At 55.4% G+C, this 16,540-nt stretch overlaps 1 protein-coding gene and 1 long non-coding RNA gene across 3 annotated transcripts in view; both read right to left on the reverse strand.

Annotated features, from left to right (window-relative positions):
- Nucleotides 1-9,695, reverse strand: part of SLC38A10 (solute carrier family 38 member 10) — a 31,008-nt gene extending 21,313 nt beyond the window's left edge. For both annotated transcript variants that reach the window (XM_031598895.2, XM_031598894.2), the window contains exons 1-6: nucleotides 9,540-9,695; nucleotides 8,547-8,664; nucleotides 5,076-5,121; nucleotides 3,400-3,493; nucleotides 2,418-2,561; nucleotides 661-785 (exon numbers count right to left, since the gene is read on the reverse strand). In XM_031598895.2, the coding sequence (XP_031454755.2) occupies nucleotides 661-785; nucleotides 2,418-2,561; nucleotides 3,400-3,493; nucleotides 5,076-5,121; nucleotides 8,547-8,664; nucleotides 9,540-9,638 (626 nt within the window). In that variant the 5' untranslated portion in view covers nucleotides 9,639-9,695. The remainder of the gene's footprint in view (nucleotides 1-660; nucleotides 786-2,417; nucleotides 2,562-3,399; nucleotides 3,494-5,075; nucleotides 5,122-8,546; nucleotides 8,665-9,539) is intronic.
- Nucleotides 9,696-12,465: 2,770 nt separating this feature from the next.
- Nucleotides 12,466-13,541, reverse strand: LOC116232336 (uncharacterized). The gene is made up of 3 exons (XR_004167669.2): nucleotides 13,436-13,541; nucleotides 12,952-13,064; nucleotides 12,466-12,837 (listed from the first exon to the last, which is right to left on the reverse strand). It is a non-coding gene; the product is annotated as an uncharacterized LOC116232336 (long non-coding RNA).
- Between the last annotated feature and the right edge of the window lie 2,999 nt (nucleotides 13,542-16,540).

Genomic DNA, 16,540 nt, shown 5'->3' on the forward strand with positions numbered 1-16,540 from the left:
CTTTTCCGTGGCCACATTTGGATATAGGTTTCTATTTAAAGCCTGTTACTATTCTGGCCGGGCACGTATTGCTCACTTGCCATTTTGGTGCAGAAGGTAATGCAGCTAGAAACGTGAAAATAGCCTGTTGTCATCCTGCCCTCCTGCATGCCAAAGGAAAGCCTTGTGAAAAGCAGGTAACGGGAAACATGCAAACAGCTATCCAAAGTCAATGAATCTGTGGTCCTCTTCTGTCTATTTGCAAAGGGATTCGGGGAAGCAGAGGGCATGCCTTGCCCTGCAGGAGCCCTTGGGAGCACACAGCCCCACTGCCCTTCCTGGTACTGATTCATTCTCTACAAGAAACAGGGGAAATCCATTGCTTATGCAGCTGTCCCAGAAGCAATGCGCATTACACTGAGGAGCTGTTTGGCCCAAATGATGTTATGTTGCCTAAGTACAATAACCCCCAAGTGAAACACAGCTCCCTCCCCAACCTAGGTAACAAGAAGGGTCACAACTGAAAGAGATGCTGTACTTCTGCAGGCTGTAAAATACTTGGATTAAAATAAAATAGGAAATCAGATGGCACGTATCCCATGCAGATCCTTGTGACCCTCCACCCTCACAAAAAGACACTGCACACCACAACTGCCAGGAGTGGGAAGGGTGGGTACTTACGACTGACAGGCAAAAGACATGCCAAAGATGGGGATGCAGCGAAAAATGCCCTCCCAGCGTGTGTAACTAACTTGCTGCAGCCACTGCCCGCTGAAGAGGCCATGCTTGAAGGACGACAGCACGACCTGCAGCCAAGAGAAGGAAAAGGGGTTAAGATCCAGCAGGAATGCCAGCACTGGGATGCAAGGCAGCGTGTGGCAGCTTGGTGAGAGCAGTGCCCGCTGTACCACGGCCTGCTCTCAAATCCCCCAATCCTTTACCCCACCCACACACTCTGATAGTGCTCCCAGCATCCTCTCCAGGCCCCTTGCCACTGTGGGCCCTGGATCTATTTCGTGGCAGTCCCCCTGGTTTGATGCCATCAGACAGCACAGCACACAGCAGGCTGGGATGATTTCCACTGACACGTTTAACCATGAGAGTTATTGTTCCCAGACGTTTCTTTTGCATTTTTCTTTTTTAAAACAGGAAGCAACGTTTGCCTTGGAGAATCCTCTTCAACAGAGACAGACAAAAGTTCCTTAAAAAGGACCCCACCAGCACACTGTTACTCCAGAAGCACTCAGCACCACCACCTCACTGGGGACAGGGAGAAACTTCACGAACACAAGGGGAGCAAGGCACCCAGCTCAGGCACAGGGGCTCTTTTGCCACTGACAGAGAAGCTGGCAGACATTGGGTTGCACAGGAAACAGAAGGTAAATACGTCTGAATGCCTGTTTATAATATCGCCTGAATAGGGGTTTTCTAATCCCCAGAGATTACTTTTAGTGCAGCCAACTCTCATGAAATGTTGTGGTTTTCTTAAAGGCACAGCTTCTGGAACACAGTAGTTTTGTGAAGCACTCATTTACAGTTTCCAGCTTCGTTACAGCTCAGAACTGTAACGCAGCCCAATCTACTAAAAAAAAAAAAAAAAAAAAGTTAAATACGTGGAATTTCCACTCCTCCCTTTTCTTTCTTTTGCTTCAACACTTCCAGGCCTAAAATTTGGTGGAGACAGGGCTGGGGTTCCATGATCAAGCAGCCTGAGCATCAGTCTCCACCTCTCAATACATGGTGCTATACGATGAAGTTTGGCCAAGCCAAACAGAACAAGCTTTGGATAACCCTCAGCTTACCCTATTTGATCTAAATGGTCAATAATCCATTTATCTCAGTAAAGGAAAATGTTTCTAGAGAAATCTCTGAAGAAATACACTCCATGTGTCAGAGCCGAGAGCTTATGAAGTTTCCAGTGCACAAGAAGCAGAAATGCAATCACACTTGTTGCCTGAAAGACATTTGCCATCGGTTGCAAAAAAAGCATGCAAAGCACATGCCTGTGTTCTCAACAAGAAGAGCCTTCCCTCTGCAGATTACAAGCATTGAGGTTTCAAGGCAAAACACCAACGCATGATAAAAGCCCTTGTGTTTCCAGGCACTTTTTTCCCCACATCTGCCATCCTCTGATTTCAACTTTGGAGCTCTAAATTATATGATATCAATGAGCAGAATAAACCACAATTCGATTTGCTCGCCACCACAATCCATTGCTTTGTAGTGGCACGCAGATCTGCCATCAGTTCTGCTCTGTGCTCCTTCCCCACAAGCCCAGCACACGGGCAGCAGCTCAGCCATTGTGCCAGGCACTATCAGTGCTATTTATCAGGAAGGACACGCTACACTCGAGCCCTGCACCTGCAGGCTGTCCCCACGGGGCACACCATGAACACCTGTGTTTGCCCAGTGGGAAAACTCCCATCATCAGTACTCACCACGAACATGAAAACGGTGTAGAAGATGAGAGCCATGGCGCTGAATGACTGTATAGAGGCCATCATGTTCCTCTGGAGGCTCAGGGGAAGCACAATGCACAAGGAGACAGCGAAGAGCAGCACAATGCGGAAGCTGCCAGACACCTGGAGAGGGACCAGCACACAGAGCACGCTCAGAATGCCTCACCAAATTAGTAAAGCAACTCCCTGATGCAATTCTATAGGTATTTAAAGACTCAATGCTGAAAAGCTTGCCATTTCTATAGCTGGGTCTGTGATTAGCTCAGACAGTCACTGGGTGCCACTGTTGCTCTGCACAGTACGTGACCGGTCCACCCTGAAGTGGAAGTATTGGGCTGGGGGGAGAGGGAGGGGGGGCTTTAAACACTAATCCAACACAAGTGATTTGAGTATTTTCCATGCAATTAAATAAAAACTGAACTTACTTGGGGAATGGGAGATTGAAGTCTTGAAAATTCTGATCCAGAAAATTAATCAAAAACTCGCATTGGTATTTATTATAGCAGAACACTCTGGAATGCTTGGAAATATTTAATACCTAATTTGGCTGCAGCCACAACGCATCTTTTTAACTTCACAGTCCCTTAATCAGAGCTTAGCAGCATCAGGAGGAGCAGATAACAGCCCCGCCAGGAGCAGAGGGGTGCGAGGGGTACCAGCTCAGACAGAGGAACTGTCTGTCACTACCTGGCAGGGAAAAGCATTGGGACAGAAACATCGTATCTCCTTCGTTAATCTGCTCCAGAATTAATAGCGACCAGCATTAAAGGGATGCGTTTTGCTGGCAGTGCCTTAAGGGAGGTTTTGCACATCTGATTGTTTCCTATACTTCTGAGCCACTAAAGCTTCCCTGGAGGTGCCCCCACAGCAGCTCGTGGCCCTCTGAGCACACACTGCTCCATTTAAGGGAACTGGGACCACTGCCTGCACAGCAGCTGCAATGCAGCGAGGATTTATTTACCTGAAATCCAAGCAGCCGGGCAAAGAAGTTGGACCCCAAGTCACCAATGACAACATAGAAAGCGATGCAAGTTCCCAGCATCAGCCCAATCATGCTGCGAAACAACAAAGTGTGGAGAGATTAGGAGGCTGAAGCAGGAACCCTGGAATGCAGCCGCAGCACAGGTTTAGCACAGACCCAGTCTAGGGGGCTGCACACTGCGCCCAGCCACAACAGCTGCAGATTGCTCACAATCCTCCTGCACTCTCCCGTTGACCAAGAGGCTTCCAGAGGATACAAAGAGTACATTTAAAGGGACTTAAAATAAAATCCATGCAGGCAGTTGCTCGCTCGTCTGTGGAGGTGAAGCAGCCTCAGCATGCCTTGCTTCAGTGTACATCCACCCCCTAACTCCAGACAACTTTCCAGCAAGACACAAAGGAGACAAGACCCAGATTTTACCAATCTCACACTGGAAATGTTTGGCAAGAAATAAAGCGAGTCCTCCATCTACAGGGATACAGCAGGGCTGTGCATCAGAACGAGCCCTGCTGGAGCCAGAGCTCTTAACGTGGCTCTTAACAGCTTGGCTAAGGCCATCAGTTCTGCATTCAGCCCCAGCAACCTAAACTCAAGGAAACTCTATCCACCTCTCCCCCACAAGCAACATCTCAGCCAGAGACGTGGCTCTGCTAGCAACACGTGCATCAGTTTAACTGCTGTTTGGAGCCACAGAAGAAACAGACCTTAGGGATGGCAAGAACTCCTTTATTTCTTGGAAAAACATTTAACAGAATCAGCAAGAGGTCCTCCCAGCCGCACCCCCTGCAGCAAGGGCCTACCATGAAAGCTTTGGTAATAGCTCAGCTCTCAAACTTCCTTCCACAAAATGGACCACACTTTAATGAAAAGATTGTAGTACGAACTGCTTCTCCTCCCATTCATGATTGCATGGACCACTTTCCCTCCCGTTTCCAATTATAGCATCCCTGTGGCAATTACAGCAACTGCTTGCATGGACAAGTCACTTTTGAGAAATATTTGGTGTATTTTTAGTGTTCTGCAGCAATCTGCAGATGGGAACAGAGAACGAGCCAGCACCACTGCCTGGCCAGAGCTCAAGATGCCTCCAACAGAAAACCTCTTCTAGAAAAAGCAGCACAGTAACACCGTCCCACTGCCCATCAGGGCTTCTGAACGTGACCTGTGAGGGATTTGCTGCTGGTGTTGGGGTCACACGAGGCACAGGAGCCCAGCAGCTACTGGGCTGAAGAGCTCTCATGCTGCCACAGGGACAGGGCCCTGCCACAAGGCGCTCCCCAGCACCTGGGAGCAGGCAGCATCAGGCAGCTCCAAGGCACACCCATGGCATGGGATGCTCTCCTGTGAACTCCCAGCAACCCTGGCAGGGATCCCACCCCTGGAAACCAGCCACCAGCAACATGCCCATGAGTTCACAGAAGAGCAGGAGATGAGTTTGCTCTCCAGCTTCTGCACCCCGTGACCCAGACTCCTGCCTGCATAGAAGATGAAGCACACGGGCATCTTGCTCCCCCCTTCTTGTTTAAGTTCTATAGGTGGCAGGGAAAACTTTTGGGACCAGGGAGGGCAGGGAAGTAATAAATGAGCACAGCAATGCCAGAGAGCATTGTCTTCATTAAAGAAAGACAAACTATTCCAGCTTTAAAATAGATTACCTTGTTTCCACCAACATTTTCCCTGCTTTTCCATAGGCATGAAATGCTGGCATAAGAGAGGGAAAAAGAAAAAAAAAAAAAGCAGTTAATTAAAGAAAGGTCCAGAACGGTGCACACATCAGTTAAAAATTAATAATGATAGTGACAAAGGGCACCTGAGCAGGAAGCCACCAGCACTGCATTTAGGGACTCCTTTCCCTTCCCACCATCCCATTTTCTTTTTCAGACGTGCTTTCCACAAATTGAAAACCACATAAGACAGGAAAAAAAGATGAAGGAAAGACAGAAAGCAGGTTATTTTTCCTTTTTTTTTTTCCTCCCCCCCTTTTTTATCTTAAAAAAAAAAAAAAAAAAAGCAGTGTGAAGTAGCAGTCACACATGGCAACCATTAAAAGAAAGTCAGCGCGGAAGAGAAAATATGCATGTATAAGATGCTGTGTGGCAAAAAGTTACTGCAGTGCAAAATTTCAATCACAGTCGCATTTTTATTTTTATCTTCCCACTCGAACTGAACCGCCTGACGTTGCTGGATGGGAGAGCTGAGCCGGTGCCCAGAACGCTCAATCCCATCCCCAGAATACCCAGCACTCACAGCCCACACCAAAGGGCTGCTGCCAAGAGGCTTCTTCTCCCTCCCATCCTTGGGTTGTAGCTCGTAGCAGAAAGCCATCAGTAGTCTTTAAATCATCGGGGTTTTTTTTTTCTTAAAAAGAAAAAAGCCAAGAAAACCGTGCGTATTTTTAGCTCCATCTCACTGGGTAGAATGTGAATTGAGACCTCGAGTTCCAAAACCAGACCACAGTGCCCGCTTGTCAGCGTCCTGCAGAGCTCCAACACCCAGCCCACCACCCCCTGGGCTGCCTTTGTCTGCTCCTGAGGCACCGCACAGAGCCCCCAAGCCCACCAGAAAAACCAACTTTCCTCACTTCTGGAAGCTCCTTCTGTTATTTTTAAATATTAACTTACAAACGATGATTTTCTTTGGGCTCGGCTTGAGTTAAAAATTAAGGAAACAACATGTTCTCCCACAGAATGAAGTTGGGGGGGGGAGGGGGGAGAAGCACAGCGGGAGACCCACAGCAGAAAAATAAACTGGCTTTGTTATGTGGGGCAGTGCTGAAAATAGCCCAGGGCTCGACGACAGACGGCGTGGAAGCGGAGCGCAGCCGGGCGCAGGAGCGACTGCAGCACAGCACTCTGCAGCTCCTGGCCTCCAGCTCTCACCCACTCTGGAGGGAGAGGTGTGAGAGAAGAGGCAGTGAGAGGACTGAGGATCCTCCTGGAGCCCAGAGCACCGACCTCCAGAACCGCTGCTGCTACGGCACCGATTCCACCAGCTCCTTTTCCCAGCACACAGAAGCGCAACTCCAGATAACATCGCAGCTGCTGCCGATTTTGAAGCTTGAGGTGCTGAGAGCCAGTCTGTTTCCTTGGCTATTCTGAAATTATGCTCTAATGAAAGCAAGCCTTCAAACATCATGTCAGATGTCCCCCTTTGGGGATGTGGGAAAAATTGGATCCTTTATCTTCTGAAGGAGAAAGGAGATGGTGGCTCTAAAATACATTGTACAAGCAAAACATCTCCAGAATGGGATCTCTAGGTGCCTAATAAAGCTGGGCAGAGCTGAACCTGCTCAGGACTACAGAAGCCTTTTCAAACCAAGTGTGGCTGCCATGTGCAGGTCATGTCCCAGCACTTGTGGCTGTAAGGAGCTGACCCAGGCTGCTGGGCCCTGCACACACCCAGAGCCCTTTGGCAGCTGCAAGAGGAGGCAATAACCCATTGCTGGTTGCAGTTTCCCTGGGAACTGCCTCCTGTTTCTCTTCTTGCCCCACATCTTCCAAGGTTCTTCCCTTCCACGCTGAGCAGTGCTGAAGAGCACAGGATTTCAAACAGCCAAACCCTTCACACAAGCAGTGATGCAGGGAGACAACATCTGAGCCGGATCTCAGCCTGTGACAAGCCTGGCTCTTCTATAGCTGGAACGCTCACTCTGTGCTCCTCCGGAAGGGGCTGGCTGCCTGAAGTTACACTGCAAAACTTTCTTCCATCTTTAAACCCTGCCAAAGTCTCCCATAGAATCAGCTGTGGGGACTGCCAGGATCTCTCGCAGATGTACCAGGGCCCAAGCACACGGTGACAAAGGCTGTCTGTGTGGAGCTGCTCAACCTTGATGCATTAGGATGCATTATAGGAGCGTTGCCTTTCCTCCCAGCGTCTTCCCCTCCTGGTTGCTCGAGGTGGCACCTCTCCCAGAGCGCGGGCAGGGAGCAGAGGCACTTCTTTGTGCCACTGCCCGCCTGCCAGGAGGTGCCAGGAAGCCGGGAAGCATTACTGGCCTCTGTGTATTCGAGCCCCTTGGCTGCGGGAAGCACGGAGGACCCCTTCTTCCTGGGAGATGCTCCAAGGTGGAGGGGACTCTCTGTACTCGGGTGAGAGGGAAGCAGCACACAAAGGCTCCTTGTCAGAGCAGGGAGCAGCAGCGCAGGCAGCTGGGAGAGGAGGGGCTGGGCCAAGGCGGCACCACCTGAGGGCTCTGCACTAATTGAGCCTTGCTTCCAGGGCAGGAGCACGGCTGCTAAAACCACAACACTCCTTAATTTTTTTTTTTTTTAAAGCTTGTAGCAAAGGCTAAAGATTCACAGCCTAGTAACAGAACCTTGTGTATCCTGAGCACAGTGGTAATCCATTTGTCAACAATGCAGTGACCAAGCGAGCCATGCAGTTCTTTAACTCTTTTACCAAAAGCGATGCCAGCCAACTCTATCCTTCCCCAAACAAGAGAAACCAAGTAAACAACCATGTTGTTTCACATGCCAGCTGAGAGCACGGGAACCCAACCACCTCCTCCTGCTCCCCAACTCAGTCAGAATGAGCAGAGAGGTCACAGCAGAGGCCAGCACTGGCACCGTGCAGAGGCTGGCAGACGCTGCCAAAACCTCACACATGAATCCTGCAGATGTTTTTATTTTCTTGGCCACTTGGAACTTTCAATGCTGTTTCCTCTCCGCTCCCCCTGCTCTGCCATAAATGCACACACGGCTCAGACCCAGGCAGCCCGAGCTCCATGCCAGGCTCTGCTGGCAGAACCCAATGTCCTCGGCAGCATGCTGGGTGGGGAAGCTCGTGGCTTTCATGCTGAGACCGATAATTTACACCAGACACCCACCAGGCCAGCTCCCGAAAACTTGGGTTTTGATCAGTCAGCACTGCATCTCCTCCCCTGCCCTGCAGAGTCAAAACAATTCTGTGCCTATTAACTTCACTGTCAAGAACAGAATTAAGCCCTTGTATTCCCCCAGGGACATGGCACAGGGGAAGAGACTGACAGGAGAACAAAACACAAATTGAAAACTTGAAATCAAGAAATAATTTGGTTTTCCAACAATATCAGTGAAAAAGTTGTAAATTAAGAGGTCAAAGTAAAACCACAGTTAAAAAAAGCAAGCCCTAGAGCTGGAAATTCTCACCCAGGCCGGGGTAGGTCCTGCGCTTGCTGAGATTGGCCGATTTCACCAGGAACATGCAGGATTGATGAGTCATCCAAGAACAGAAAATCAAGAGCAGAGCTCCCAGGACAATGCCACACTGCAGAGGAAGAGGGGAGAAAAAGAAGACAAGCATAAGATGGAAAGTCAGGCACTTTGAGCAGCCCTTGCTGCCTCCAGCCTCCCCCGTGCATCTTCCGCCACATTTTCACCTGTTCAGGGAGTTCCCCATCCCCCCTGCAGCCAGGACAAATGTGATGTTTGAGCTCAGTTTAACTCTTCCTGCAGCCAGCTGTGCTAGCAGGGAGGGGTGAACTGGAGCCATTTGTGAAACACAGTTGGATTTGATGACCTCAGAGATCTCTACCAACCTGAACGATTCTATGACTCACACCGTGAGACTGGTGCATCCCCAGGGCTCTCTGCAGCCCTCATTAGGTTCATGTAAACAACAGAGCCACACCTAAGCACGAGGTCCAAACCCTTACCCACACACTTATTAAATAAGCACTACCTAACAGCACACAGACATTACCGAGCTGCCCTGCACTGCAGGACAGGTGTGCAGAGGTAGATGTCACACACAGGCTGCTTTTCAAGCAGGTGACTTTAAAGGAGCAAAAGCAGCAGCAGCCCCTAACACCAGACTCTCGTTGTGCTGGGGCCGAAACCGGTGCGGCCGCAGGGCCAACACAGGTGGCTCGGCACCTGCAGGACCCACACACGGGCACGGTGCTCAGCGCTTCTCTTCAGCTCAAGTAACGGTGAGAACGACTGCGGGGAGACTGCACAGCACAGAGCTGAGGGCCCCATGACACAGAACAAGCCTCTGGACGCAGCCAGCTCCTGCCTTCACACCGCCACCCCACCGCTCCCGGCCCGTTCCCGGGGCTCCGGGACCCCGCAGCGACTCCCCCCGGGCTGCCCCCGCCCCCGAGGGCGGCCGTGAGCCAGGCACGGCACGGCACGGCTCACCTGGCGGAAGCAGAAGGGCACTGTGAGCACGCTGACGCCCACGATGCTGTTCACCACGTTCATGATCAGGCCCCAGTTGGAGCCCGCGGCCGCCGCCATCACCCGCGGCGGGGCCGCCCCGCAGGGCCCGGCCCGGAGCCGCCCCTCCACCCCGCCCCGCCCCGCGGGTCCCCTCAGCCACCCGCCATGGCGGCACCGGCACCGGCCACAGCGGCACTTCCGCCTTCCGTTGCTCCGCTGGCGTTTCCGGGAAGTGGGGCGGCGGACAGCGAGACGGGAGGGGTGGAGCGGCCTGCGGCGGCGCTCTTGCCGCCTTGGAGGACCGCGCACACTGCTCCGGGAGGACTGAGGGGAGGGAGAGGGCGGGGAAGTTTTGTTTTAAGGCTGCTGGCAGAGGCGGAAACGGGATGACACCTTCGGGCCCAGCATCCAAGAGTCAGGGAAATGCGTTTATAGTCATGCAGATGCGTGCACGCACATGTATGTAGATGCACATGCTCATGCATACAAAAGCACATACAAACAACGAATGCACATGCAGGCATGCACAGGCACAAGCATTTAGGTGCACACGTGTACACCCATGCACATGCATGGATGCACACGCATAAGCATATACATGCATGCACATACATACACATGCATGTGCATTCAACCCAAGCAATCTCTCTGGGCTCAGCTCCTGCTCTGCTCATGGGTTCATGTGTGCACATCTGGGCATCTGGCTGTTGTGTGTGTGTGTGCGATGCACATGGTGCTCAGGCAAGGGTGGATCAAAGCCCATGTGCAGTGCTTCCCAATGAGGGCGCGGAGGCTTTGCAAGGGATCAACCCTTAAAAAAGGGGAAGGAATAAAGGGATGCCCACCACCCACAGGCTGACTTGCTTTGCAGGCATGGTGGCAGGTCTGAGCGGTGCAAGCCAACTGCATGTTCCCATTGGAACAAAATACACAGCGCTTGTATAATTTGCAGCAATTGCAATGGGTAACCACAAGAATTTGCTTTACAAAAGGTTTGCAGGGAGGTGGAGCACGCCTGCCTAATTCCCTCCAGGTGCTGCCGGGGTTGAGGCGGCAGCAGTGGCTGCTTTGTGGTGCTCTGACATCAAAAACCCCATGAGAGTGCAGTCCCAGCAGCAATGGGGGCTGCCCCTCTCTTCATCCGAAGCCCCCCATTCTGGGTTAAGGTTGCCCGGCTGGGAGGGACCTGAGTGGACAGGGCACACAGATGGGAATGGTGATGGTACTGGACATGGGAGAGAGGATGGTGTGGGGCAGACAGCAGTGCCCAGGTGTGAGAATTGGCACCAGTAGCACAGGGCCAGAGCTGGGGGGGCTGCAGCACCTGGGCATGGGCCATGGTACCCAGATATGGGACATGGAACACAGGCATAGGACATCATACCCAGATATGGAATGTTGTACTCAGACATGGGACAGGGTACCAGGATATGGGATGTGGTAGCGGGATATGGGACATGGTACATAGGCACAGGATGCGGCACCAGGATATGGGATGTCATTCCCAGATACTGGATGCAGCACCTGGGCATAGGACATAGTACCAGGATATAGGATGTACTACCCAGGCCTGGTACCCAGATATGGGATGCAGTATCCGGACATGGGACACTTCCCATACTGTGACCTCCTCTCAGCCCCCCATGCTCTCTACAGCAGCAGAAGTGCTGCCACGACCCCAGGGCTGGGGGGTCCCCAACTGTCCCCACTTGTGGGGTGGGGCTGGATGTCTCCTACCCAAGCAGGCACAGAACCTAGGACACAGCTGCCCATCTGGCTGGGAAGGGAGAGCACCTTACTGCTGCACCAGGACATCTGCACCGAGTTAGAGGGGAAATCATGTTTATCCAATTAGTTTTACATGGCCCCTAACTCAACACTGGCAGAAAAAAGGGCTCAGGTGGCTTCCCCACATGCTGAAAGGCCACCAGGAACCCAGCAAGCACTGAGAGCACTGCAACACACTGTGGGATGTGCAGCCTGTGAGGATGGGTAGCGCAGCACCTTGCCAAAGCTCAACTTCTGGGGGCTCCAACGCCTCTGGTGATGTCCTGACCGTGTTACCAACTTCCCTACCACTGTCTCCAGCCTAGGGGGAATTTGGTATCCATCTGCTTTCACCACTGCTGCCCATTTCCCTGTTTCTCTTTTCTTCCCGCTATCGATTTTTTTGCTTTCGAAAGCAAACACTCCTCAGGCAATTTTTAAAGCCCAAGTGATGAATGAAACTCCATTTTCCTCCCCATTAAAAAGAGGAAATCAGGTAGGTACTGCTGCTGCAGCCAATCTGACACAGGGCTGCAGTATTCATCCCCGGCCGCCTGCATGCAGGGCAGTCCCACAGGGCAATGTGTTTCCAATTGCTGTGTCCCCAGCCTCTCTGCAATGCAAACCATGTGCGGATGCTCACCTGCAACCCATCAGCACCCCGCTACCGAACAACGCGGCCCCGACGCTGTGAGGAAAGCAGGGGGAGCCGAAGGCAGCCTCCAGCACCACCATCAGCATAGAGACAGTAGGGTGGTGCCCTTCCTCCAGCCCTGTGCTGCACAGCTCAGGCTCCTCCAAGCCCTACAGTACGCCCTCAGCTGCATCCCCACACAGCATCTGCTGGGACCCCCAGCTCAGAGCTGCTCCTGGCCCCCATCCATCCTGCCCCAGGGTGGGGAGCCCAGGAGAATAAGCAGGTCCTGAGGGGCTGCAGGCAGCTGCAATTAACTGTAATTAGAAAAGGTGGCTGAGGGGCAGCTCAAGATCTCTCTCCGTTTTATGAAAACGCATCAAATCCCCATGAGGGTCCCACACTGCTGCGCCGGGGCAGAGCCTTTGTCCTGTGCTGCTCAGTGGGGGAAGCACGCTCACACATGCGTGTGTGCTCACGTGTGTGTGCACCTCGCTGAGCAGAGCGGCAGGAGAGAGCAGCAGCGGATTTGCAATTGGCAGAGCTGGGGCACTGAGCCCGTTCAAGGCTGCAGCCCAGAGGGGGGACATACAGGGACATCCTAATCCTAACCCTGTCCCAACAAAGCAACCCGCTCCACTCCTCCCACCTCAAAGGTCAATGCCTGGCAGAGCCCGGGAAGAACCTGGCAAGTATTTAAAAACATAAATTAAAACAAATTGCTTTTTTATATTGCAAATAAGGGCAGTTTTATCGTTTTTATTGCATAACAACCATTAATGAAGTGCAGTTTCAGGTCACCTTAATTGCTCGGAGACTAAAGTTCAATCCATCGCTGCGGCGCGGGCTGGAGGACACCGTGTGTCATGTGGGGACCTGGCAGGTTGGAAGCAAGAATAAATTTATGGATGCTATTAGGAAAACGGAGAAGAGGGTTCTGTCTGTGCAGGCATTCAGCCAGGAGGAGCAGAGTAGGTACAGAGCACGAACCTTCTCGGGGGGGAACACAGGGAGGATGGAGTGTCCCCAAGACGTCCTTGGTGGACCCTCTGGTCCCCCTCCAGCAGAGGAAACGAGTGACACCGCGGGTGGGGGGCACCGTGCTGTAGATATCGCAGATTTAGGCTGGGAAGGGACAGACCCACGCGGGTGCCAGCACCGGGCCTGGCGTAGAGCACGCGTGGAGGCGATCGAGAGCCGGGGGGACCACACGGTTTCGTGCCAGACACAGAGCAGCGCCCTACCCGCACCCGCGGGGCAGCCGCGAGCACCGCGTGGGCCCGCAGGGATCACACGGACACGCGCGGCACACGCACACGCACGACGCGCGCCTCTCGTCCGTCCCGCGTGAGCACAGACCGTCCGGTGTCACCCCGCCCCGCGCGGCTGTAACAGCGGCACACGCGCGAGGATGCGGCCCCGCCGCCCCCCGCCCTTACAGCACACGCGTGGGCCCCGCGCGGCCCGCACCCACCTGCCTGCGGCGCGCCAGCGGGAACGGCTCGGCCAGGCCACGCCCACGGCCGGCCCGCATGAATGGGCGCGCTCCGCCCCGCCCCTTTTAAGGCAACTGGCGCGGCGCGGAGGGCGGGGCCCGCCGGATCTTCGCCCCGCCCACCGCCGCCGCCAACCCGCCAATGAGGGCGGCGCGCGGAGCCCCCGCGGGCGCCGGCCTTTGTTTGTGGAGGGCGCCGGGGCCAATGGGAGCGCGGCGGGGGGAAGGGCGGGCCAATAGTCGCGCGGGGGGAGGGGCGGCGCGGCGCGGCCGGGGATGCCCCAGCCCGGCCACGTGCGCGCGGCGCCGCCACAGCGGGGCAGCGCCCGGGGCTCTCCCCGGTTTCCCCCCGTTTCTCCCCTCCCCGCCCCCCCACCGTGCCTCCGCGGCCGTCCCCGCGCCGTGCTGGGGCCGTGGGTGGGCCGAGCGCCCACCGGGAGGGAAGCGGCGGGGTGCTCTCGAGGGACCGCCCGCAGACACCCGTCCCGGTGGGGTCTGCTGCGGGCTGCTCGGCCCGTAGGGAGCTCCGTGCCCACCCCCTTCACCCCCGCTGGGCTCACACTGACCGGGAACGGGGCGGGGTCGCCCGCGGGGCTGCAGGCGGTCGGGAGTCGCGCTGCCGGAAATGGGTGTTTTGCTCGGAAAGCGAAGGGCGCTGCCATTTTTTCCCGTTTCTGCCAATCTGCGTCCCGCTCCCGTCCCCTGGGGCGGCGCTGGCGACCGCGGGGCTCGGCCTCGTGCCCCTGCGGAGCTGCGTTGCTGTGCAACGGTAATGCCGGGGGTCGGCAGCACCGGCGCCGTACGCGGGCTGCGACCCTCTCTGTGCTGCACGTGAGCCGTGCATCCGTCTATCCATCCATATGTCCATCTGTCCATCCAGGCCTTCCTGCAGCGCTGCCCACCCTCCATCCGCAGAGCTCGGGGCGGCCCCGATACCGGCAGTGCAGTGGAGGGAGCCCCGCACACCCCCCAGCCCCGGAGAGAACAAAGGAGGGCAGCTGCAGCACCGGGTGTAGTGCCGGCCCACACCGCACCCCAGGCTGCACGGAGCTGGGCACAGCCCTGGCTGTGATCCCATCCCCACAGCACAGCCCTGGCTGTGATCCCATCCCCACAGCAACGTGGTGGCCGCGCTCACCCCCGCTGATGCTACACTATAAAGAAAAAGTCTTCCACGGACGACTTTTGTCACCAAAGTCATTAACATAATAGGACTTGCACATCAAAATTGAATATTAATGCTACACCCGGCCGTGGAGTGAGACGGATAATTGCTCTAATACATTTTCCAGTAGGATTTTCGCATCGTAGCAGCGATTGCATTTGCAAACCCGATTATTACCGCGTCCGATACAATGGGACAGCGAATAGGAGTTCAGCCGGCTGCCTTTCTTTCCTGGGAGCACAGCACAGAGCTGCCCTTCTCCCATTAGCAGAACACAGAGCTGGGCCAGGCCCTGGAAGGGACACCGGAGGGGACAGGAACTTGAGGACACGGCAGCTCTGTCCTCATCTCGGTGCCCCAAACCCACTGCTGTGCTACCGCTGTGTCCCCCAGCCCCGCCACCAGCAGTGCCACTGACCACGAGGGCTGTCGCTCAGTGCTTGTGCTGAGCCAGAGGAGTCTGCAGAGCCACGGGGAGCCCGCACAGGAGCTCGGCACCAGGTCCCTTTGGAGGCGATGTCCCCAGGCTGGTGACACAGCGGCAGCCGTGTGCATGGAGCACGGCACTGCAGGGCACCCGGGGTGCAGCTGGAGCCAGGCAGAGCGAGGTGGGCAGCGCCGTGGTTATTTCACGGCTCACAGACCTTATGCACACACACGCTCCCAGTGCAGCGACGCCAGTCCCGTGCGCAGCCCTCGGGGGGAATGCAAGAGTGTGGGGAGAAATGGCAAAAGCCACAAAGCAGGCTGCTTCTGCTGCGAACGGGCTCGAGCAGAGCGGGACACAGCGGGGATGCTGCGCCGAAATTAAGCTCTGGGAAGGGGGCAGGTGCCAGTAGAGCTGGGTGCCAACGCGGCCGCCTCGCCGCACCCCAACACCGATCCCATTTTTGGGGCTGCCGCCACGCACAGCCCCGCACGGCAGCACGCAGCCCGTGGGTGCCCGCGGTGCGGTGCAGCAGAGCCCCGCATGGCTCCAGGGCCGAGCAGAGCCGGGCGGAGCCGCGGACAAAGGAGACCGTGCGCTCCGCTCCGGGCCGGGCGCTCCGCTCCGGGCTCTCCTTTGTTCCCCGCGGGCGCAGAAGGAGCTCGAGGCCGGCCCGGTTCGGCCCCAACAAAGCGCGGCCCCGCGCCCCCCCACCGCCCTTTGTCTCCGTGCCGTCCCGGGTGCGGACAAAGGCGCGGGTCGGGATGCGCGGAGTATTAAAATCTCCTTAATTAACCCACGCTGGTTTGCACTATTGATTGTCCCGCCGGAATCTGCACGCGAGCAGCGGGGCGGCACCGCACGGGGCATCACCGGAGCGGCGCCGGGCTCGGAGCCATCGCTGTGCTGAGAGCACCAGAAGCTCGGAGCTCGGAAATATATTTTTTTAAATCTTTAATATTTATATATTCAGTTGTTATTATTATGTATATATATATTTTTTAGCCGAAACAATTCTCTCCCGTTTTCCACCCCCGCGGCCGTGCACGCACCACTACCGACCGCCGTGCGCCGCTCCCGCGCTGCTCCGTCCCGGTTTCTCCCGGCCTCGGTGCGCTCCGCTGCGGGGAAAGAAACGGAAAGAAACATTAAGGAATGAAAAAGGGCTTTTTGCGGGGTTGGGGCTGCGCTCCCCCGCACATCCCCGCTGCCGTCGGGGCTCTGGCGGCCGTTCCCCGCTCGTTATCGCTCGCTCCCGGTGCGCCGTGCGGTAACGGAGCGCTTCCCGCTGCCCCAGCGCCTTCCACACCGCGCTCGGTGCGATTTATCCGCGCGTTTCAACGCTTTTATTTCCCGGATAAAGGCAGAACGCGGGGAGCGGTGTCTCCGCACGGCGTCTCCCGAACGCTCCGCTGCGCTCTGAGCACCGACTGCGCCGCGACGGCCCCGCAACGGCCCCGCAACGGCACCGGAGCGGCCCGGCCGCGGGTCC

The sequence above is a fragment of the Phasianus colchicus genome, chromosome 20 (assembly GCF_987193195.1).
Source record: "Phasianus colchicus chromosome 20, bPhaCol1.hap1.1, whole genome shotgun sequence".
Taxonomy (NCBI): Eukaryota; Metazoa; Chordata; class Aves; order Galliformes; family Phasianidae; genus Phasianus; species Phasianus colchicus.